Source organism: Odocoileus virginianus, chromosome 22, assembly GCF_023699985.2.
Source record: "Odocoileus virginianus isolate 20LAN1187 ecotype Illinois chromosome 22, Ovbor_1.2, whole genome shotgun sequence".
NCBI lineage: Eukaryota > Metazoa > Chordata > Mammalia > Artiodactyla > Cervidae > Odocoileus > Odocoileus virginianus.
This window is the reverse complement of record NC_069695.1, coordinates 51,949,441-51,973,637: the sequence shown is the minus strand read 5'-3', so window position 1 is coordinate 51,973,637 and position 24,197 is coordinate 51,949,441. Positions and strand designations below refer to the sequence as shown.

At 48.5% G+C, this 24,197-nt stretch overlaps 1 protein-coding gene across 4 annotated transcripts in view; it reads left to right on the top strand.

The window, feature by feature from the left end:
- FBXO15 (F-box protein 15) overlaps positions 1 to 24,197 on the top strand; it is a 36,863-nt gene that overhangs the window by 1,143 nt on the left and 11,523 nt on the right. For 2 of the 4 annotated variants that reach the window (XM_070452965.1, XM_070452966.1), the window contains exons 2-8: positions 6,172 to 6,282; positions 8,089 to 8,193; positions 12,049 to 12,291; positions 12,731 to 12,940; positions 16,443 to 16,569; positions 17,607 to 17,689; positions 18,539 to 18,681. In XM_070452965.1, the coding sequence (XP_070309066.1) occupies positions 6,172 to 6,282; positions 8,089 to 8,193; positions 12,049 to 12,291; positions 12,731 to 12,940; positions 16,443 to 16,569; positions 17,607 to 17,689; positions 18,539 to 18,681 (1,022 nt within the window). Of the gene's footprint in view, positions 1 to 11; positions 376 to 6,171; positions 6,283 to 8,088; positions 8,194 to 12,048; positions 12,292 to 12,730; positions 12,941 to 16,442; positions 16,570 to 17,606; positions 17,690 to 18,538; positions 18,682 to 24,197 lie in introns of those variants that run through there. The other 2 variants (XM_070452967.1, XM_070452968.1) reach the window with 2 other exon arrangements.

Genomic DNA, 24,197 nt, shown 5'->3' with positions numbered 1-24,197 from the left:
GCTGCACCTCCGCCATCACGGCAAGATTTGCGTTTCTAAGCAGACCCTGGGGGGATGCCTTTTGTTAATAGACAGACATCCCTACGTGCTCGCTCCCTGATTCTTTTCTGCAGTCTTCCTGTCCACGCGGAGGAGGGTGTGTGTGTGTGTGTGTGTGTGTGTGTGTGTGTGTGTGTTGTTGTTGTTCTGGTGACAGGGGGCTTGTCTTCGCTCCAGTTCTCTCGGGGTACCCTGGGCCTGAAGGGTGGTCCTCTTCTGCAGTCACAGAAGGAGATTGGAGGAGTGAGGTGGGGAAGGGGCTGGGCGCAGGAGGTGGCAACTGCTTTCCAGAAGGAACTTCAACTTAACTCCAAGGACAGTGGCTCGCTTCACAGAGTGAGTGTCCCAGGTGTCTGAGGAAGCATCCCTGGTGCTGTCTTCATGTCTTATTACATCCCTTTCTTTCATCGTGAGCTGTTCCTAGCTCTGCACCGGTCTTCCCAGTTAGATTGCAGGGTGGAGGAATAGTGCTAAGGACCGTTTGCATTCTTGGAGGCTCTCTTTTTGCTTGTAGATCTCGATTTACGGATATAGAAAGTCTGCCATATTATGCCTTGTAATAAGCCAGATGTCTGTGTTTAAGCATAGAAAAGGATTCTGTTACTAAGCAGTGACTAACACTACACGACGACTACTTACCAGCTCAACTACTTAAGGTATATTTTTTTCCCTCTGAATCTCCAGGACTGTCCTGTGTCCATCCTGCCGGGATCCATTCCCCTTTTACCCTAGTTTCAGAAGCAGGGCTCCCCTCCCTAGGTGTTACGGTGATAGTTGGTTTTTGAGAATAGCTGTAAACGGGCTGCATATCACAAGCCTCGTGACACAATAGTGACAATGCCTGCAAAATTTCTATTATGTAGGAGAGAAAGACAGGAATTTAAAGTAGGAAGATTGAACTTTAAATCAATTTGCCACTGTTACTAAAATTAGTCTTTATATATAAGGCTCTGTTAGTGGGAAGCAGGATGATTGTTACATGATGAATCTTCTATTACTTTGTAAGTTGAGTGAACTTCTTGTTGAAATGATGTAATTAGAATGCCTGTAATTATGCCTGGCATGGAAGTGTGCATGGCAGTCTGTGATTTGGTGATATATAAATTCTTTTTGGTCAAGAAAAGTCAGATCTTAAGAATGGTTATAGTCTAAGTAGGTGGTTATTTTTAATGTCTCGAGGCAGAAAGAATTAGATTTTCACAAAGAATCACACAAAATGTTTAATATGTTTAAATCTTTTTAACACAAAATATGAATTTGTATAAATAAATATCTTAAACTGTAAGACTATCACAGAAAGCTGTCAAGTTGACTTAGTTTCTGCTTGGTCTAATTTCTTTGATTTATCAGATATTAAGAATCAGGCCCAGAAAGTAGGTTTTTAAAATACTGAACTTAATTCAAAGCAATCAGGTAAAGTTTGTCACGTTAAAAAAAAAAATCGGTTTTAAACTAAATGTCATCTTCCTAGTTATAAAGCTTAATGCGCACTGCTTAACTTTGTAGCCATACAGAGCTTTATGCCATGCGAGGGACTTCCTGATGGTGAGCTGTGTAGCCCTGTAGAATGTGCAGTTATTTTTTTTATGGAGAAATGCAGATGTGCTCTCAACGGTAAAGTCCATAACAGTAAGATGTATGGTGACACAGACGTTACTGTTAATTACCTCGTTAGAGCCTTAGTCTTCTGCTCTGGAAATGAGGGGCTTGGGAGATCTAGTTTAATCACGGAAAGACAAAACAGAAACAAATAGGCTGTACTTAGAACAGATATGAGCCAGTGGGCAGGGGATTCCTTCTTGATATGGAAAACTAACATAATAGCTTTGGGGAAAAATGTTAAATAACTGGTGGGTAGTATAATACATTTTTATAATAAGACAAATACTGATAAGTTACCCATTAGAATGCAATATTTGCATTAATTTTTCATATTAAATACAAGACTTCAAAGAAGTTTTGAGCTTTCTGCAGGGTGTGCTCCCAGATTTTGGAAGACCTGGAACCCAGAATGCTTGGGGGCCTTTGAGAACAAAGGCTCCAGCCGAAAGGATGTTTTTTTGCTGTGAAAACTGTGCTCCCAAACCTTCCTGTGTTTGGGCTTCTCAGTTTTGAAATGAGAACAACAACCCTCCCTTACAATTCATTACATTTTCAGTACACAGGAAATATTAGAGAGTACACTGTGTTCTCTCCAATCTTCCGGCTTCTATTTAAAAACAAGCACGGCCAAAAACTCTGTAATCCCCTAATCTTGTGAATCAGATGTATTACCAGTTAATACTTGGTTATCTTTCCTTGCAGACTGCTTTTCTTTGTGTGTATATGTTTGGTTTTTTCCTCTGAAGAGAGAAATAGAAATAAAAGATTTTGTAGTGTATGCTGATAGAATCTGCATTTTTGATCAATGTGTTATTTTTAGCAAATATTTATTGAATGCCTTCTTCATGCTGGGGGTGTTGTGGGTGTTGAAGAATAGACAGTGAACAGAGCTCATTCAGAAGCCCTGCCAGCACAGCCCTTCCACCCCAGTGATGGTGGGCGAGTGAAATGTGTGGTGTCTGGTGATGCGTGCTAAGGAAAAAAATGGGGGGCATCGTGTGTGTGTGAAGTGGAGTCTGGAGTTTAGAGGCCATGGCTGGAAGATCTCAGTGAGATGGTGATGTTTGAAATAGTCAGACGGGACTGAGCAGCTAAGCTTGCAGGCACTGTGTGTAGGAGGTGAAGAAGCCGGCCTTGCAGACGCTGTGAACTTGTTTTTATGTAAACCCTCCCACCTGAGTTGCAACTGTCCATTTTAACTGACTGAATGTTGCTTTTTTATGGAGGCCATGGGAATGAACTGATCCCTGTCTGTTTCTAGGGGCTTCTTCCCTGGTGGCTCAGTGGTGAAGAACCCACCTGCCAGTACAGGAGATTTGGGTTTGATCCCGGGGTCAGGAACATCCCCTGGAGAAGGGAATGGCAACCCACTCCAGTATTCTTACCTGGAGAATTCCATGGACAGAGGAGCCTGGTGAGCTACAGTCCATGGGGTCACAAGAGTTGGACAGGACTTAATGATTAAACAGCAACAACCAAATACTGTTTCTAGTACTTTTCCCACTGTAGGCAACTTTGAGATGAATGTTCCGGAGTGAATCCTTTGGGCTCTCTCTTTTTTTTTTTTTTTGCCTTGGGATGTATTTCTAGACCTGAAGTTCTTGGCTTAAAAAAATACATGTCTTCAAAGGATCTCGATATTTACTAGGACTTGCCTTTCCCTGCACTTGGCACCAATCCATGCTCACAGTAGTGAAGGAGAACGCCTGCTCATCTGCAGCCAAGCCACCCTTATCATCGCTTATTGGGTCTTTGCCAGTTTGCTAGATTGAAACTGATGGATAGATCTATTTTACTTTTCTTTGGTTTCCTTGGAAAGGCCTAGGGTGACCGTTTTGATTTTTTTTCATCTTTTGATTGAAGAAATACATAATGGCGAAAAGCTGTTATCAATTTACTAATGCTTCTAAACAAATTTGTATTTGGTCAGCCACCACAGTAGAATTCGTTTAAGTTATAAAATATCTGTGAGAGATGCTCCTCAGTCACTGGTCAGTAGTATCTGCCTGTGTACAGACTCTCAGACTTCTGGGCACCCTTGTGTAGGGGTCTAAAGGTAACCCAGTGAGGACTTGATAGATATTGTTATTAAATGGAAGAGTAAAAAAAAATCCTTCAAAGCTTAAGTAAGCTTAGAAAGCTTTGTCTCCTTAAGGTGTTTTCTTTGAATAAGTAACACAGGTCATCTAGAGTTTGCAGGATTGGTTAGCTGCTTAAAATAAGGAATGCTTTAAAAAACTGTGCGTGCAGTGTTGAACTGTGTATTGTACCTGCTTCTTCCGTTCTTCCCAAGCTCATGTCTACCCAGAACCTGAGGACGGCCTTTATTTGGAATTGGGGTCTCTGCGGATGTCATTAGCTAAGATGAGGTCATGCTGGATCAGGGTGGATCCTAAACTGAACGTGACTGCTGCTGTGTATGGAGACACACACATGCAGGGAAGGCCGCCTTGTCAGGAGGGAGCAGAGGTTGGGATTAGCTCAGCTGCCACGAGTCACAGGACCGTCAGCGCCATCAGAAGTTGGAAGAGACGGGGACGGAGTCTGTCCTAGAGCCCAGGGAGGGAGCATGGCCCTCCCAACACCTTGGTTTTCCTGTTTGGCCCCTAGGTCTGTGAGACGATACGTTTGTGTTGTTTCAAGCCACCCTGGTTTAAAGGTGCTTTAAGTCATGTTTGCTCAGTTTCTTCTGACTATGATTCCCTGGACTGTGGCCCGCCAGGCTCCTCTGTCTGTGGGATTTCCCAGGCAAGAATCCTGGGGTGAGTTGCCACTTCCTTTGCCAGAGGACCTTCCCAACTCAGGGGTCGAACCTACGTCTCCTGCATGGCAGGCAGAATCTTTACCTCTGAGCCACCTGGGAAGCCCACTTTGTTAAGGCAGCCCTAGGAAATTAAGACAATTAGGAGATTGTCTTTTACTTCTGGTTGCCATTATAGCAAGATCAGTGGACTTGAAGCTTGTTGGCTATAGAAATCTTTGCTTAAAGAAAAATGTCAATAGAAGTATAAAAATTACTGCCCAGGTGGATTCTCTGACTAAAGGGGGAGAGGGCATTGCGAAGCTTTCCAAAGGAGCATCTCACCCTGCCCTCTCTGGCTCTGCATTTCTGCACTGGGCCAGGAAGTCAGGCAAGATGACGAGCACCTGAGAGCCTCCTGCTGTATGAAGCTGGGATGGAGAGGCAGCAGGATCTGGAGCGTACTCTGCCTCTCCTGGGCTGAGATGCCAGTGCACAGAGGATCACAGTGTTTCCTGGAGGCCTGCCATGTGCCAGCCAGTATGCTCGTTTCTGAAGAGAAAAATCTAGCCAGGGAAGAGAAACTTGTGCTCTGGCTGCTCAGAAGCACCTGGGGAATCGTCAGGCTATTTGAGTGCTTGCTGGCATGTCCATCCTGGCATGTGTGTCTCCACGGCGGGTACCAGGTGATGCCAAGTCCGTGGGCAGCACCATCCCCAAGCCTCCTGAGAGCAGGCTGTGCTCACAGTCAAGGGTCATCCTTTGTCCATATCTGTCCATGTGGACTTCATTCTTCCGCTCCCAGAGAGACTGTTGCCCTGACTTCCAAGTTCTTGGGGTCCCCTCCCTTTGCTCCCCATGCAGTCATTGTGCGTATCTGTTAGGAAAAATAGGATGTGGTGATTAAACCTGTGGTGAACAGAGTGTATCCTCAGAGCTGTAGGGTTGGTGAACCAAGCGTGTGGATACCGCATCTCTAGGTTCTAGTGGCTTCTGAAATGCTTTGCTGGCTGGGAGGGTCAGTGAATGGTGTGTGTGTGTGTGTGTGTGTGTGTGTGTGTGTGTGTGTGTGTGGCAGTGGGCGGGGTGAGGGGGTCACGTGTGTGGGGAGGGCAGGTGAAGAAGCAGGTTCTAGCTCTCCCCAGGAGAAGCAGCATGTCCACCAGGAGCTGTGAGCTTGCTGGCTTTCTGGGCGTCTCAGATCCCTGCCCAGCTGGTGTTGAGAACGGCTGGTCTTGGAGTGACTGTGATGAACATTGATTTTAGTGGGTGGGTGTTTGGTCCTCCTGCGCTGTGACTGCCGGAGCCAGAACTGGGACCACTCGTTAGCCCTCCAAGATGGGCACACCTGGAGACGGTGCCACATCCAGTTCAGGAATTTAAGTGGTTTTTTTTTTTTTAACTCTGTTGATGTCAACTTTATTGTTTTTCTATTGTGTTATTTAAACTGGACAGTTGACACATTTTATCTTTTCCCTTTTTGTTTCCATTAAGTATGCTTTTTTTAAAATTATCTATTTTTGATTGGAGAATAAGTGCTTCACTGTTTCCACTAAGTTCTCCCTGTAGCACCTTTTGATGGGCTGACGGTGTATAAAACGCAGCAGAGTTAGCCCAGCCTTCAGGTTTGCTCAGGACACTGAATGTCTGACTGCCCCTCCAACCCACCTCCCCTTCTGTAGATGAAGTTTCACAGGGAGTGGTCTTTGGAGTGTATGAATCCTTTCTGTTTCACAGAGGGGAACGGACAGTTCGCCTTTGTAGTTTGTATTTTCCATGTCTGCTTTCAGAACGAGGCCAGGCGCCATGCTGCCCGAAGGCCCCGCTGCCCTGAGTCGCTGTGCCTGGCAGGACAAGGCCTACGGGAGGCCCCGCGCGGGCTGCTCTGCGTCCCTGGACAGGTAAGGGGCGGAGATGCTCTGCCGCAGCTCCGGGGGGCAGGGTCATTAGAGAAAGTTTAGTGCCGGATACCCCAGGTTGCTGTTTTGAGCTCTCTAAGAATAGAAGTGTGCGGGGAGAAAGTACAACGTGGAGAGCTGGCTATGAGTCACCACAGCCTGTCACTGTCATCGTCAGACTAGTTTCATGAAGCTGAACTAGTAAAAGTGACAAGTGCATTTAATTTTCCTTTTTAAAAAATGTTCTTCACAATTACTCACTTTCCACTTGATAAAGACCCTTGAAAAAGGAGAAGGAAGATTAGAGTGTGTCCTTTGGAAAGCTCAGGAGGTCTCTGGCTTACTTGGCTTTCAGGGTTTGGGGAACCCTTTTGTGTCATGTCAGGTTCTGTTCTGTGACCCTCAACAACAAGATCTTAGAAACTGAAAAAAAAATTTGCTATTTGAACTTGATGCTGAAATGCCTGTGGCTTCCTACTGTACTACCGCCCCTGCGGCAGCAGCCGTGCACTCGCTTCTGTGCAGTCCAAAGGTCGGCGCCACCAGGGGCGTATCACGGAGCGGGACGTGGGCTCCCCTAGTCCACATGCTGCAGAGCTTGGATTCACCCAGAAAGCCCGAGTGCACGTTTTGGACTTTTAACATCGCATCGTGACTAGCTCAGGAAACAGTGTGCGTACTTGTACTGTGTTTTTAAAAAGAAAGGAAAAGTCAAAAAAGAAAGATTTAACTAAGGACATGGATTTAAACTTTAAACCGTACGCTCTGGGAATTTTTCTGTTGTTCATTCACTCTGTCGTGTCTGATTCTTTGCGACCCCATGAACTGTAGCACACCAGTCTCCCTGTCCTTCACCGTCTCCTGGAATTTTCTCAAAATCATGTCCATGAAGTCGGTGATGCCATCCAACCATCTCATCCTCTGTCGACCCTTCTCCTCCTGCCTTCAATCTTTCCCAGCATCAGGGTCTTTTCCAATGAGTAGGCTCTTTGCATTAGGCAGCCAAAGTATTGGAGCTTCAGCATCAGTCCTTCCAATTCAAGATTGATTTCCTTTAGGATTGACTGGTTTCATCTTGTTATCCAAGGCACTCTCAAGAGTTGTCTTCTTATTCTTCTCTGGGAATAGACTCTGTCATACAGCAATCTGATAGGAGAGCTAGAACAAATAGCGCTTCAGCTGATCTGCCCATGGATACCCTAGGGCCTTCTCTGAGCCAAACGCTCTGCTTTGGTTTTCTTCTGAACCAAACGCCTCTGCCTCCTTTAAGGAGGCAGTTGGTGAGCTACTCACATGTGTTCTCCTGAGGCTTCCAGTCCTGTGGAGGACCCAGATTAAAACAAGGAGTGGATTATAAATTGGGGTACGTGCTGTCCAGAAAGCAAATGGACTCTAATCCAGATTAATAGGGTGGGATGGTCAGGCAGGACTTCTCTTGAGGAGCTGACATTTAAGCTGAGAACTGAACACGGAGATGAAAGGGCCTGGAGAAGAGCCGGCGGAGAGGGACAGTGTGGTGGGCGGGGTGGGGGGGGGTCGGCACCTGCTGCCAGAGCGGGTGCTGGGGGGTGGGCAAGGGAGGCTGCCTGCGGGCCCAGGGGCGGGGCTGTACGCTCAGAGCTCTGATGCCGTTTGCTTTCTGACCTTGCCTCGTTCACTTCTCTGCCTGAGGAGGCAGGAAGGAGAGACACCTGAGAGCTGCCATGGGAGCCCCAGGCCTCTTGCACAGAAAGGGCCGCTTGCGTTGGGAGATGAACGGCCAGGTGTTTTCTGGAAGCTGCTCTGACTCCTCTCCCCCCGCCCCCCCAGTTTGCCCTCAGAGGTCCTGCTGAAGATCCTGTCCTACCTGGATGTGGCGGCCCTGCTGTGCGCTGGGTGCGTGAACAGGCGCTTCTATCACCTGGCCAGCGACAAGTAAGCAGACTGCACGTTGCTGTGTGCCCAGTGGCGTGGTGAGGGAAGTGGTGAAAACTAGTGGGAGCTTTTGAACCGTTTTCGAGAATTTAGAAGAATTTCAAGAGTGGTTTCAGACAAATGTCTACCGGTGAAATTTTCAAAGGTTTTAGGAAAGGGATACTCTTTGCACAAACTGGAAAAGGTCGCACTTGTTCTCTGTGTAGCTGTTGGAGGAAGTGGCCTCAGGCCTGTTGTCCGGGAGGACTCGCTGTTCCCCAGAGGTGGGCAGGCTTCCCCCACAGCCTGCAGCAGCCGTGGGACCTGCCCTGACCTGCCCTGCTGACCCTGCCGGGCCTTGTGGAGCAGACCCCACAGGAAGACAAGGGAGGGGCTCCCTGAAAGCTGCCTGCCATGGGATGTGCTTGGTGCAGGGGCGCAAGGGGAGGGATGGGGAGCAGGGAGCATGCCCAGGGAGCCTCTGCCCCGGGGGAGGAGGCCCGCAGAGCCCCCTGGCTGGTGGGGGGTCTGTGGGGAGAGGGGTGGAACCCCTTCTTCTGTGCTGTCGCTGTGATTTCTGTCGGCGGCTCAGAACGTTGTCTTGAGGCTGAGAAGTGGGCTCCCCCCAGCTTCTGGAGAGCTCATGGGGTCTTGACTGTGACAGCCCTCTGTCTTTACCATCAGAAGGTCAGACAGGTGTTGGTCCACATAGGAGCCCAGTGTCAGCCAGGGCAGAGCACGATGGAGGGGAACGCGGATTTCAGGGCTGGTTTACTTGGTGAGCGGGTGGAGAGGGACGGGGGAGGGCTGTGGTGTGTAGACACACCTGCACAGTGTTCCTCAGTGCGGGGCCGGCAACAGCTGCATTAGAGTCAGTAGGAAAGGTGAAAAAGGTATCGGACCCCTGGTGTACATTTCTGCAGATTTAAATTCTGTGTTCTAGAATATGTGTTCAAAATTTCTCCAGCCGTGTTCTCATAATAAGAAGGGGACATATGCCATTCTCTGGTTGGTCAGGGTGGTTTTCTTATCCGTGAACTTAAAAAAGCTATTTCCTGTATGAGAAAGTACGTGTCTGTGTCAGTATATATGCGTAGTGTCAGGTCCCGAGATAGCTCGAGAATGAATGGAAAGCAACTTTTGTGTGTCTCTTCCTTAGTGACCCTCAGAGAGAAAGACATTCTCCGAAGCAAAGAGCAGTGAGGTGTTTTTCAAGGAGGGGGTTGAGTAAATGACCAGAACTGTAGCTCCTTGGGGGTTCTTGATTCAAGGACAGAGCTGAGACTGTTCAGATAGACTCCTAAGCTGTGAGTTCCCTAGTCTCTGCCCCTCTGTCCAAGGCTCACGGGGCGCAGGCTCTGTGCTCTCAGGGGCCTGGGAGCCTCAGTGTAGTTAGATTCTTTGCACTTTTGTTGTCGGTTATCTGTCCACCCCACTTTCTTGGACGTGGTTGTCTGTAAAAATCTGAGCTGCTTATGAAGTTACCCTCGTGTTTGTTCTCTTTTTATGGAGGAGAGTCTTAGTGGGATAAGTTGAATTGTATTCTTAAGAGTTACAGTCTGATTTCACAGCCAGACTTCATAAAAGGACACGTTAAGAACTGAATAGGTAAGCCATGAATGTTCCTGAGAAGTTGGTGGTACTTTTTGAGCTTTGTTTGAAGAGAGGACAGGAGCCGTCCCGTGGCCAGGTACACCGCTGACTTATGGGGAGACGCGTCACAGGGTGGGGTCTCCCTCTGCCCCTGTTGCCTGGGGGGCTGTCCCCCCACCTGCATGGGGCAGCCCTCGGCGTGAGCCCCGGGCTCTGCGGTGGGGGGGGGGGGGTGTCACAGGGAAGCTTGGATCGGGCTGAACCTGGCTCTCTCCAGTGCCCGGGAAACACTGTTCATCAGAACGTTCAGTTGGCCCCGTTTCCCGAGCAACCTGAGGGAATTCTTCCTGTGCTTGGCTCACAGTCAGATAGCTCTTGCCCTTCAGTCTGCTCTAGCTTTTTAAGCAGGTGGGGCATTTTGTGATCAAGAAATGAATGCTTTTGGGTTTAGGGACTGTCTGAAAGCCTCTTAAGCTTGACCTTTGCGTTTTATAAATAACGAAGTGGAACAATATACGTAATACTGAATATTTTAATTGTGTAGGATGTTTTTTATTCTCTTGAGGCTCCACCGATGGTGCATTAGGTGAGATACTGTGTGTGAAAGTGGTGCATCACACAAGTGTAGGGTGGTGTGACCAGCCAAGGGTGTGACATCACCACCCTGCCCCTCACGCCCCTCCCCAGACCTGTGTTCTGTAGTCTGTGAGTGCCGGAGCTTGTGGAAAATAGAACGAGCCGCAGTCCCTGTGGCACGCAGGTGGGAAGTTTGGGGTTCAGTGGAGATCTTGCTGAAGTAGAACACTGAAGTGGAGTGACCTGAGTAAATCAGAAGAACGCACGGACAGGCATTTATGCAAACGGAGTTTTCGAAAGCAAGCGTCTCCTCAAGGGATTTTGGTGAAAGAGCTCAGGTTATCTGGATGTTCTCAACTGATCATTATTTTGCATCTATTAGCCCATGTACAAAAGCCTATAAAATTATGAGCTGAAACATGAATACTTTAAGACAGAAATCTTGGAGTGAAATGCTTTTGTGAGGGGAGAAATGACTAGAAAAACTCATACTAGAAAGCGATGTTGGTAGCAGGTAGGGGTCTGACTGCCTGTTAATTTGCTAGAAGTCCTGCATGGAATGTTGAATCGTTCTGCTATCAGAAAAGGCTGTCCCCTCCAGACCTTCTGCTCCAGAAGTCCTGCCTTCTAGGCCTCTTGCAGATCATCCTTTTCTGCATTCAATAGAAATGCAGAGACAGGAATTAGTCAATAATTAATTATGTAAATTTCACCCTTCACACCAGGAAACCATGCTAACTCCTGCCTTAGTTTCCCTCCGGAGTGTCTTTCCTTCCTGTTGGAGAGTGTTGGTGAGGGGACCCCCGGCTCAGCCCCCATCGTTGCTCCAGAGCCTTGGGCTCTGGGTCAGAGTGATGTTGGAATTCCAGTGCCACGGCTGATGGGTGCTCTGGGTGTGGATACGATTGTTGGAGCCTGTGTCTCGGTGCTGCTGAAGAGTCAGGGACAGGTGGGGGTTGAGGCAGTGAGGATTCAGTGGTGGTTCTGTCACCAGTGAACACAGACCTGGGCAGGGCACCTTGCAGCTGGGCCTCAGTCACATTGTCTATTCAGTGGGGACAGTCGTAGCTGCCACCTCCTGGGTTTGCTGGGAGGTCGAAGTGAGTGAGTGCTTGTGAAGTGCTGAAGTGTGCTCAGAGCTAGTGCTCCAAAATGTTACCTGTTGTCAGGTGTTATTAATCATCTTCAATTTATCCTCTTTGTGCAAGCAGTTCATGTTCATTGTTAAAAAATTAAAATACATGTCAGTTACCATCGGCATTTCTCTCTCTGTGTATATACATAAAACTGCTTTCTGATCTTTTCAAAGACACGCATGTATACAAGCTAGGAAGTCACATTGTGTACCCTTCTTGCTTTCTCCTATGTTAGACTTTTCAATTATTGGTGTAAGAAGGCACCTTTTATTTGGGATGACACCAGGGTAACGAGATCACTCATTTCCCTCAGGCCTGGGAAGCACGCTTTTCCCATTAGTATGTGTTTCTAGAGTTGGTAAATCTAAAACACTAACCTCACATAACAGTCCGTGTTGACACTTGAGCAGCTGTGAACGTTTAGCTTGAGTTAGTCATGGAAATAACTAGATAACCGTTATTTAACTCATTGTTAAATCATGTAAAACAGTTGTTCTGTGTTTCTCTAACATATTTGTTACAGGCATGTGACAGTGTCTCTTAGTTAACACATTTGTTTCCTGTCCCCCAGTTTTATTTGGATCAGAATCTACTCAGCTGCCTTTTCACCTAAAAGATCTCATTGGAGAGTTGATCCGGCAGAGAAGACAGACTTGTCTGTGAACTTACTGTCAGCAGGGGATAAAGAAGCTGGATATTGGAAGAAAGAGTATCTTACGAAACAGATAGCGTCTGTAAAGGCAGCTCTAGCACGGGTTCTCAAACCTCTGCACCCCCACACAGGCCTCCCACTGAAGACCAAGGAGGCCCTCAGGTGGGCCTCACGTAGCAAAGAAGGATGGCCTGAGCCCCGAGTGCTGTGTGTGCAGGTCGCACGTGTGGTTTACATGGGGAGGGACTGTTGGATGTTTTGTGGTCTTGTGTGCCTATAAAATAAATGGTATTTTCCCATCCCACATATATGGTCCAAAGGTTTCACGTGGCCTGCTAGTCGTATCCAATAAAGCGGGAGATGCAAGGCCCCGCTCAGCAGGCAGAGCCTTAGTCGTCTTCACCTGTGCGTCGCCGGCTCCTGGCACAGAGCGGCGGTTCCACGGGTGTCTGTGAGGTGAGGGGACAGGCAGGTCCCGAGAGAGCTGCTGTGGCCTGAAAACTCAGACCAGGCGTGTTCTGGAGCTTTAGATGACATGTGGCAGACTTCATTTTTATTTTTTGCCATGATGCAAGCACTCTGCTCGCTTCTCTGTCTTCAGGATGTCTGGCTTAGGCTGGGTGATCATCCTGAGAGGGGACGATGGAAGAGAACACACCATGGAGCACGCACACCTCTCCTTCAACGACTCCTCCGTAACGGTCGCGTGGCACAGCAAGGCCTGGCCGCCGCTCGCCACGCTGTCCACCTTGGACCTGTGTGGGGTGACGCCGGTGTTCCTGGGGCAGTCCAGGACCCCCACCAGGATCAGGTACGTGCTGGCAGGCAAGGCTGTGTCACGGGGAGCCACTCTTGGCCTGCCTTCCCTTGTTAAAAAATATTTTGATTTGATTGCATCTGCAAGCCTTCTCTTTCATTCTGGATTACTATCAAATAGGAAAAGAAGGGGCTTACGCATCGATAAGCTCATTGTTGTTGTTTAGTTGCTCAGTCGTGTCTGACTCTTTGAGATCCCATGGACTGTAGTTCGCCAGGCTCCTCTGTCTGTGGGGTTTTCCAGGCAAGAATACTGGAGTGGGTTGCCTTTTCTTTCTCCAGGGGATCTTTCCGACCCAGGGATTGAACCTGCATCTTTTACACTGGCAGGAAGGTTCTTTTCCACTGAGCCATCAGGGAATCCCTATCCACGGCTTAGGGAATGGTTTTCTCATGACAGTTTCCTGAATGATAGATGGCTGACCCTTTGAGGTTTTTCACTTTAAAACCATTCTAATACAGAGACATATAAAATGATTATATTTCCCTTCTTTAGAAGGTGATAACAGTAGTCATAGTTTAAGCATTAGACCATGTAGTCATTCACTGTTTTGTCTGCTTTTCTGTTGGGCTCGCTGGTTGTGTCGTCTCCTGCAGGGGGCTTGCTGCTCATGCCTCCACACTCACCCGTGAGATGGGGTGAGTGTGGCTGTGACGCAGTGTTCGGCGTGCATGGCTGCTGTGAGATCACAGAATCTCACTGTCCCGTGCGCACGTCGGGTCTTACTGCTGCACACACATCGGGTCTGATGTGTCTTATTGCTGGTGCTTACTGAGGCCTTGTTATTATTCCCTTGTGAGGTAGCTGTGCCCTGGGTTCACACTCATTCTTAGGCTTTTGGTTTTCCCAAGAACTCAGTCGTGCTTGCTTTTCTAAGCTGGATTTTGTCCCGTGTGGCATCCCAAGCTCCTGGATCTCCGCGTGTGGAAATGCAGAGGTGGCGGCTGCCTTCTCTGGCATCAGTTTCTCTTACGCCCCCAGCCCCTCTGACCTCGCAGTACGTTGTTCTCACTGCCCTTTGAGCTGCAGCCCCACCATGGTCTCCGCTCCCAGCCCCTGCCAAGGAAGGTGTTGAAATCTCACTGCAGCATCTGCCTTCTGCTCAGTAGAACCGCCTTCTTTCCAGGTGTCCCTGGATGCAGACACGATTCTGCAGTTTGTGGCCGAGCCGCTTGTCTGTGGTCCTGCCCCTGGCGCTGGCTCTCTGAGGGCTATTTCAGTGATCTCTGGTCTGGTTGTCGTGCTGTGACCGTGGGGGTGTCATATTCCTAGTGCTAGTGAGTCCAGGTTTTATTGTATTCCAAAAATATTCTTACTACTGTGAAGGAAAACATGGGCATTACTTCCCCTGCCTATATTAACTAAAGGTATTTTGGGAACAGCTACTTTTTTGGAATGGTACCTTTATCTGCATGAATCTCTGAAATTCTGCCTGGTATCATTGTGGACCCTAGATTTTTCTACTGCCCTGTTTAGGTTTTATGCACTGTGAAATTGTTTTCAGAGAGTGAGTCCGCAGCCTCTGTACCTGTGTGACTGAACAGTGCGTTACTGGCATATCATGAGATTACGGTTATAGGGACAAGGACAGAACATTGTGCATCAAAGTAAAACGCTCATGAAAGTTCATAAATGGGTGGTGTTGAATTGTAAACTCACTCAAAGATATGATGTTCCTGAAACTGTCATCCAAGTCAGGAATACCTGATACTGCACAGTGACAGAAAGCTAGCACTCACTGTGAAAATTCATTTAATGTAATTTATTTCCATTAAAACCCACTGAATTTCAGCTGGCATTTATTTGATCCGCGGCGCTGAACAAACTGAAAGTGCTTCTCAGGAGTCTGTTTTGATCGCTTTTATTGTAGGTTTGTGAGCAGATGCGTCCATGGTGCAGAAATGAAAACCCTTCTGCATCTGTGTGACAGCAAAGGAGAGACGTGGTGATTTTTATTTTGTTTCCTCTATGAGGATTTTTTTTTAAACAATGAAAGCCTTATTTATGTATTTCCAGTTTGCACATCCCTGTAACACGTGCCTTCCTGGTCGGACGGGTTATGCTGTCTGTGTCTCTGGTGTTCTCTGTTCTTCAGGGGATGCTCTGCCTCCCGGACTTGTGAGAAATGTCAGGTCACCGTCAGCCTTAGTTTCTGCGTCAGGGTGAATTGTAAGGCCAAGGCCAACGGGGACCGGCATGGCCTCTGAGGTGTCCATCAAACTGGTCTGGAGCCGTGGTCTGAGGGCTGGGGCTCCTTTCGGGGTATTTTCCCAGCCCCACCCACTTGCATCCACGTTGGTGGCATCATCGCAGTGGCTGCCGCCCCTGAGCCCCTCGCGGTGCCGTGTGCTCTAGGGAGAGGCTCTCGTGTCATCTCCTGCCCGCCCTCCCTCCCCAGACACCGGTGAAGTCACGCTGAGACAGCGTGCAGGGTTGGAGCTAAGCGTTCAGCTCCGGTTCTCCTGACTCTACACTCGGTCTCCAGCCTGGTGTTCAGCTTCCCCCAGGGTATTCTCCTCACGCTCGGTGTATTTTTAGATCCTTGCCTCACACTTACGCTCACCTAACCTGTGTGGCTCTTAGCACAAGAAGCTGGATGAGGGGCTCGGCTGGTCAGGTAGCCATGGAGGGGTCTGGTTTCCACACTTGCAGCCCCTCGCTTTCAAAGAGTGCATGGTGGAACACCCTGGTTTTTACGTGCTTCTGCCTAACGGACATCTGAACACCCATGACCAGCTGGCGTGTGTCTTAGGTGCTGGAGGGGCCCCCGGGGCCCCCCTCTCCTTAGAGAGTTCCCTCTGATTGGAGCTGAGCTGTGTTAACCGGCCACCGAGTCCTCCCCTCCCTCCCGGTTTTGTTTTCTTGAATTGCCTCTGGGAATGACAGACACCTCCATCCACCGTGGTGGAACAGGTGATCAAAAGATCCTTCTGTTGATGTGTGTGTCACAGGCAGTAGCGCTGAGCTGTATTCTCTTGCACGCGGGAGTTACTTACTCTCAGATTCTGAATTGTAACAGAGTTCACGCTGCGCCTCGTTCATGAAAACCCTTGTGATTTTGGTTTAAATTTATTTTCTGATGTTAACAATTTCCACTGTTTCTGGGTTGTTCTTGATGATAACTTGAAGAGGTGGCTCTGCTTTCAGGTAGACTAGTGGACCTCTCCTTTTTTGTCATTTAAGGGATTTCATCTTCTGCGTTATCAAGGCCCGTCCTTTGAGGCTCTGCTCCTGATGGCGGTGGTGTCCAGGCTTGTGAGGACGGCCCTCTTGCCCCTGGGCGATGGTGCCGCTCACTGCAGCGAGGGCAGGGGCCGGGGAGAACTCTGGGCTTACCCTGTTTGCTTTTTATTTATGCAGGTTGTCTCTCCCTACGAGCTACCTGTTCATGGTTAGATGTTCCTAGAAGTCTCTCTAGACGCACTGAAGAGCGTGGGCAGCACGGGCCAGCCAGAGCTCACGTTCCTCTCTGCTTTCTTTGGCATGACGTTCAAAGGCCCCGATGGCATTCTCTGATCACCAAGTACCAACTGAGCCAGCTGAGCGAGTTCAGCGCGGTGGGTGGCGACAGGCTGACGCGGGTCTTCTGCCTGCCCCCCGGCCTTGTGGTGGGGCTCTGGAAGGTGAGCCTAGCGTGCACCTGCCCCGCGGCCTCCAGTCCATACCCTAGCCGCTCCCCTCGAGTGTGGGGCAGAGGGTGGGTCCCGTTCCTGCTGCCCCCTCATGCCTTCACCTTCCCGCCCGGGTCCCACTGCTGCCCACGCCCACGGCACAAACCCTTCCTGCCCGCCTGCTGGGTTCCCATCTCCCTGTGATTTCCCAGGACGTCCTCTCCTATCCAGGCAGTCCATGCTCCTGCCTGCCGCTCTGCCGAAGCTTCTTCCTGCCTGTTTCACCCCGGGGGCTCACCGGTGTGTCTGCTCGTGGCGGGGGAGCAGCCCCCCAGGCGTTTCCTTTCCCCGGGATGGTTTCCAGTCCACCAGCTCCTCCTCATCCCTTGGGCAGTTGTGGAAGTGAGGGGCGACAGTGTCCTGCTCCCCACGCGGCCAGGCCGGCTTGCCCCTGTGGCTGCGGCCTGTGAACAAGCTGATTGTGAGAATGGTTCACACATGTCCCCAATGACGAGGCAGAGCCCGGGCCCCTATGCCAGCCTCCAGACCTCCTCTCCCCTCATTCCGCCATGGCCTCTGCTCTTCCTCACTCCCTCCCTCTGCGCATGGTGACTGTGGACCATGCTGCAGGTGGCTTGCTCTGGGCTCGTGAGTCGGTCCATCTGGGTTGGCCACACAGGTGCCAGGACCTGGCTGACCCGATGGTGGAGGTCTCACCAGCGTTCTCTTTATCTGTGAAAAGCCTCCGAAACAACCTGGAAGTAACAGTGTATATTCTCACAGTCACCATATGTCACAGGGCACTCTGATGTTTCACGGGTGCAGGGTGTTAATGCTTTTGGCTCCATGTGCTGTGCGTCTCGGGTGCCTCGTGGTCGTGCCGTCTCTGTGATGTCGTTTTATCAGGTGGTGATGGTGAGTTAGCACCGCGGGGTCTCAGACGCTGAGACATCACATCTCTCTGTGAGATGCATGTGCTGAGATCAAAAACAGCAACCCTGTAGACAATGAAAATATTTCCACTGACACACGTCTTCTTTTAATTGCAGAGGGAGAAGGAGCTGGCGTTCGTTATGGCAAACCTGCATCTGCACCTCCTGGTGGAGAGGAGCATGCTGGGGTCGCCTGTTGTGTATGTATCACTGTGCAGTTTTGTACAGTCAGTGTAAGGGAGTCTGAGGTGAAACCGTCCTAACATTCTGAGAAGAGCTGCCCTGTTTTTCATCAGTAGCCGCAAGCAGACGGGCATAATTACGCAGCTTTTGCCAACGGTTACTGGGTTACCTGCGAGTAGCCTCCGCTGGGGCTCAGGCTGGCGCGCCGTGTGGGATGCGGTCTATAGACCGGGGCAGCGCCTTGCAGTATGAGGTTCGGGCGCACTGAGACGCCGCCCGCTCCTGCCGCTGCTCCGCGTGCGCGTATGGCCGCAGCAGGCAGGCCCCTGGCCCCTGGGGTCTGAGCTCCAGGCGTGGGCTGTGCTGTCCGTTTCTCGGCTCCTCTCACCCCCCCGGGGCCAGGGCACCCGCGTACCAACCTGGAAAGCTCCCGAGTGCCGCGCCGTTCGGCACGTTAGCTGCTAGTGTGTTTCTTCCTGGGTGAAGGCTCATTCAGCGTAGCTCTGGGTCTCCTCCCGGGGGTCCCCGCGCTGCTGGTCTGTTGTCCGGTGCGTCTACCTGCCGCACAGTCAGCCCTCTGAGTGCCAGGACCACCCGGAGCAGAGCTGCTGTCCGGGCGGCTCCCAACCACGCTGCGTCCTGGTGGTCCGGGGGTGCCCAGGGAACTCGCGACTTTTGCCCGTTTGTACAGAAGTTGAGAAGAGGAACACGTCCGTCCTTCTGAGCCAGTGGTGTTGAACCCTGTGGGAAGCCGCAGAGGGCTGGCGGCAGCTGGCGTCTTGGAGGGGTGCTCGTTTTTCGGGAGCCTTTCCCGTGGAGCGTCCTCCTCTGGGCTCACAGACTCGCGCATGTGTTCCGCTCCTCAGCCCCTACGAGCCGCCGCCTCACGCGCCCGTCTCGGACGACAGCCCCGAGCGAGGACTGCACGGCTACAGGCTCCACGTGGACATGCACAGCGGCGGCGTGTCCTGCCTCTGCGGCTCCTTCCGCAACCTCTCCGCCAACAAAGGTGAAGCTCAGTGAGTTTGAGTTTTTGTTTCGGTGTGAAATTCAAAGACTGGAGAGGCGAGGGGACCACTTTTTATACGCGAGTTAAGGAAGGCCCCCGAGTGACCATGGACCCGTGTCCTTCCTGGCCCTCCGCGCCCTCTTCCCCCGCAGACCCCTTATCGCAGGCTGTGGGGCTTCCGGGTCAGCCCTACCCTCTCCAGTTGCTGGCTCTGGCTCCATCTTCCCGTCGCCCTTCTCTACCTTCTGGAATATTCTCTGCTTGCCCTTTCCACTGGTACCTCCTGCTTTGCCCGACAACTGCCCGCTCTCCCACCCCGACTTCTTCCTTCTCAAAGGAGTGTGGTGAATGGGGTGGATGGCCCCCACAGGGCCAGTGTGGGGCGTGCCCAGGGTGAGGGCAAAGGAGCCCAGAGTTGGTGGACGGGAGGCAGGGGGCATCCCCCCGGGGGTGGGGGTGATGCAGACTCCTGCCCTGGTTCTGACGGTTCCCACCTCGTGGTGTTCCTTGTATCCTGTAAACTTGAACTTCGGTGTAGAGACTTGCATAGACTCAAGTTTCACACTGGTGGTAAGAATATTCTTTAAGGGGGAAATTATATACTTCATTTCTGAATGTCCTATTCCCCCAAATGCTTTCACCTAATGGATTTGACATCCATTAATACTCCCTGCCTGGGTGTCCCAGGTGGTGCGAGTGGTTAGGAACCCATCCCCCAGTACAGGAGACCTGAGAGGCTTGGGTTTGATCCCTGGGTCAGGAAGATCCCCTGGAGGAGGGCACAGCAGCCCGCTCCAGGATTCTTGGCTGGAGAGTCCCACGGACAGAGGAGCCTGGCGGGCTGCAGTCCCTGGGGTCGCAAAGAGTGGGATAGAACTGAACAATTTTGCAGCACGTTAGCAATACTCCCCGCCTACATCATCTTTCTGTAGTTTAGAAAATCGCACCATTCTGTCAGCATTTATTAGCTGAGCTCTGGTAGAGAACTTTCCCCCTCATTAACTGGGGGACTTCCTGTAATGGCAGGGTAAATGCTTTAACCTTTTTCTTTTAACCACCAATTTGCCGATTACGAAATTGATATATTTATTACCTGCTATGGTAGAAACAGTTTTGAGGACACTCTCTCCTGTCTTTCTTGTTTAGTGTCACTTTGGACTCTTGGCTTTTTATGTACTCAATAATTTATAATCAGTTACAGACATTATTCTTTGTGAAGCTAAAATTGTCCCCAGTTTGGTCACTGGGATCTACTTCAGGTCGGCTTCTCTGCCTGTTCATACACCTTCCTTCTTCTCTGAGTCATCTTTGCATTTGTCTCGAGATTTCTAGGCTTTTCTGTGGGTGTTGGCACTTTTATTACACTTAATGAAGAATGTATATGTTAACCTAGGGTGAACTGACATCTTTGTTTTTTATTTGTCCCTCCCAAGTATGTGGAATGTCTTTCAGTTTGTTCAAAAATACTTTTATGTCTTTTTGGAATGTATCAGAATTTTCTTCATACTAATTTTGCACATTTCTTAAGAGTTTTAGTAACTATTTCCTCTGTTGTTTCTGCTCTATCTTCCAACTGTTTTGTAATGTCTTTGTGTGGTTTTGGTCTCAGGTGACTGCTGATCTCATAGAATGAGTTGGGAAATGTTCCCAACTCTTGAATTTTAGGGAGGATTTTGGATAGAATTGGCAGTAGTTTTTTCTTAAGTGGTTGGTGTAATTCACCTTTGAAGCCATCAAGTCCTGGAGCTTGCTCTGTGGGAAGGTTTTTAGCTACACTGTCAATTTCCTTTACGGATGTTGGGCTGTTTAGGTTATCTGCTGCTTCTGTGAGCTTTGGTATTTTGTGTCTTTCAAGTAATCTGTCTAAATATAAAGACTGATGAGTGAGTTCATCAATGAGTGGGTTCATTGATGGGTGGGTTCATCAACAGAAGAACAACCCTGCTTCTTCTGTAGTAAATTTCTCCATGAATGTTTACCAGATGATGGGTACTTAAATCCATTATTTTATTGATGGTTTAGTCACTAAGTCATTTCCCATTCTTGCGACCCTGTGGACTGTAGCCCACCAGGCTCCTCTGTCCATGGGATTTTCCAGGCAAGAGTACTGGAGTGGGTTGCCATTTCCTTCTCCAGGGGATCTTCCCCACCTCGGGACTGAAGCTGGTCTTCTGCCCTGCATGTAAGTCTCTTGAATTGCAGGCAGATTCTTTACTGACCTAGCCACCAGGGAAGCCTGGTCCATTATTTTATTAGAGATTATAAAAGGATGATCCCTTAATTGTATCATTCTTTCTTCATCTATTATTAGCGTTTGATAAAGACGGATTTTCTTTTGTCAATTAAGTTGCCATGAAATATAATTAATAGAGGAAAGGCATGATACATGCTTGATTCTTTCTTGATTTACATACAGCATAGTAATTTATGCTGTAATAGTCTTTGAAGATGACTTATACGTTTTCTGCGCTCAGTTGCTCAGTCCTATCTGACTCTTTGTGACCCCATGGACTGTAGCCCACCATGCTTCTCTGTCCATGGGATTTTCCAGGTAAGAAAGAGTACTGAAGAGGGTTGCCATTTCCTTCTCAAGGGAGGTATTATTGTCAATTCATGGATTGAAAGAGCAGAGGTTATTTATTTTGGTCCATTTGAAGCCATTGTTTTATTATTACTGTGATGTTCAGACTGTCCTGTCATGGGTCATCTGCTTCTCTTCTTCTGACATGATGCTAGTCCTCTTTGGTAGCTTGCTTGTGTTCCCACAGGATGAGATGCTTCAATCTCATTTTGTCTGTTTCCCAACCAGACCTGGTCTTGGCCATTTCCCCAGGACCTCTGTTTCTGTTTATTTTTCACTATAGACTGTGGCATTTAGAGATCATAATCTATAGCCTAAGGACGCCTGTTGCTCTTGGGTTTTCATCTCTTTTAGGGTTTTCACTGGGCAGAGCTGTGAGGTTTCTAGACTTTATAATATGTAGAAATAAATTATGCATTCATTTAAAGTAAAGATCTTGGGGTTTTTATTCACCTATCATTTTTATGTACTTGTAGTTATTTTCTTATGCTGAAAGTCTTTGTTCCAAACAACATCAAAATATATAAAATTTCAACCCCCCCCCCCATATTGATATTATTAGTAATAACCTATTGTGTGTTAGGGCTTTCCCTGTAGCTCAGTCAGTAAAGAATCTGCCTGCAATGCAGGAGACCTGGGTTTGATTCCCGGGTGGGGGTTTGATTCCTGGGGAAGGAAATGGCAACCCGCTCCAGTATTCTTGCCTGGAGAATCCCACAGACAGAGGAGCCTGGTAGGTTACAGTCTGTGGGGTCGCAGGAGTCGGACATGACTGACTAAGCACACATTACATGTTATTTTAATAAAGATTTTCCTTGTGGCTTTTTATGTACTTAAGACATATATACATCACGTTAGAAAATGTTAAGTCACCTAAAATAATTCTGCTGTGTGTGGTTGTGCTATCACCTTGATATACAGTTAGGGTGATTTGTTTCAGTTGACTTATTTTTCAGGATTGCTTTGCTTCTGTTTTTGCATTAAGAAATTACATACCACATTTACATGGTCCAGAGTTGGAGTTATAAAACAATGTAATTCAGAGACATTTACTTCTGCCCTGTTTCTTCACTTCTGTTCTTGCCCTCCCTCCAAAGGGAATCCTTCATGTTAGTCTAAAGTTTCTTCTTTCAATGTTTCATTTTGAATACATAATGCTATATACTAACATACTCATATTTCTCCCAATTTTTAAAAATGAGGCATACTAGACTCCCTTTGAAGTTACTTCATATTTTCCAATTAATAATTTATTCTGAAGATTAGTTTTTAGAATAAGATACAGGTCTTTCTCTTTTTTTCCTTGCCCAGTAGCTCATTTGGTAAAGAATCCACCTGCTGCAATGCAGGAGACCCTGGTTCAGTTCCTGGGTCAGGAAGATCTGTTGGAGACGGGATAGGCTACCCACTCCAGTATTCTTGGGCTTCCCTTGTAGCTCAGCTGGTAAAGAATCTGCCTGCAATGCGGAAGACTTGAGTCCTATCCCTGGGTTAGGAAGATCCCCTGGAGAAGGGAAAGGCTACCCACTCCAGTATTCTGGCCTGGAGAGTCCCATGGACTGTATAGCCCATGGGCTTGCAAAGAATCGGACACGACCGAGCAACTTTCACTTGTTCATGTCTTTTTCTCTGGTTTCCAGCCTTTGCTGTTATAGATAGTGGTTTAGTGAATATAAAGTGAATAGCCTTGTTCACATATCACTTCACGTCTTGTCAGCTTGTCTTTGGGAGACTTTCTTAGAAATAGGATTGCTAGCTCAAAGAGTACATTGCAAATGTAATATTGAAAGATACTGGCAAATTCCCCTTTGTGAGAGTATTTCCAACTTAATGGGGAATTAAGTTAATAAAATATGTTGTCACTAAGTACATTTCTTCTAGGTTTTTGTTATATGTCTTCTTAAGTTGAGTTTCTTTCTATTTTTGGATTTGTTGGATTTTTTACAAAAATCAGGAATAATTATTAAATGTTATGAAATACATTTGGGCAACTATTGATGATTTCTTCTCCTTTACACTATTAACATAGTAAATTTCATAAATACATCTTCTATGGGAAGGTTAACCTCCTAGAGTCCCTAAGACAAGCTCCTATTCTCATATATGTGCTTATTTTAAAAATACTAGTTTTAGTTATTTGGTTTCTAGTATTTTCCATTTAAACTCAAACTATAGTTTTCAGTTTTTTATGTTTTAAATTTGTTTCTTTTTCAGTTATAAGCAGGTTTTCTACTTTTGATTGAATCAGTTTTAAGATTTGTGTAATTTCCTAGAAATCATCTGTTTTGGGCTTTATTTTGATCTTTTCCTAGCTTTTTGAGTTGACTCCTTAGATTTTTTAATTTTCAGGTTTTCTTCCCTGCCCCCAGTTCCCTTTGTGCCCAGAATCTTGGAGTCTCGAGGTTGAAAGGAATTGAAAGGTGATCTAAAGAATGATCCATTCTGGACTTGAATTTGCTCTGCCCAGAAACAGCCCACCTGCCTTTTTTTTTGCTTTTCATTGAGCCCAGAGTAGTTTCTCTGTCTGTCCACCCATTTACCTTGATTCTGTTATTTAAAGGAGAGAATGAAGTCTTGCCCCTTTCTCTGGGGCGCACTGTTGCGGTGCTGCTAACGTGCGCACCTGTCCCCAGGGCACCGTGTGCATGCCCAGGGCTGCTGCTGCAGAGGGCCCGGTCTGGCGCTTCAGGGCTCCTGCCCCGGGCCCTCGGGTGCCCTTCTCGTCCCGCCCTCCCAGCCTGACAGTCTCTCTTCTCCAGGGGCTGGGCCCAGGCCCGTGTCGGGGGGGGGGCTGCTAGGACTTCAGAGGAGAGGACCCCCTGCTCCTTGTTCTCGGGGAGCACCATGTCCTGCTGACCGTGCTCTGCGCCCCTCATGCCTGAGCTGTGCCCTCGATTGTGAGGAGGCCAGGACGAGGGTGGCAGAGAGCCCGGGC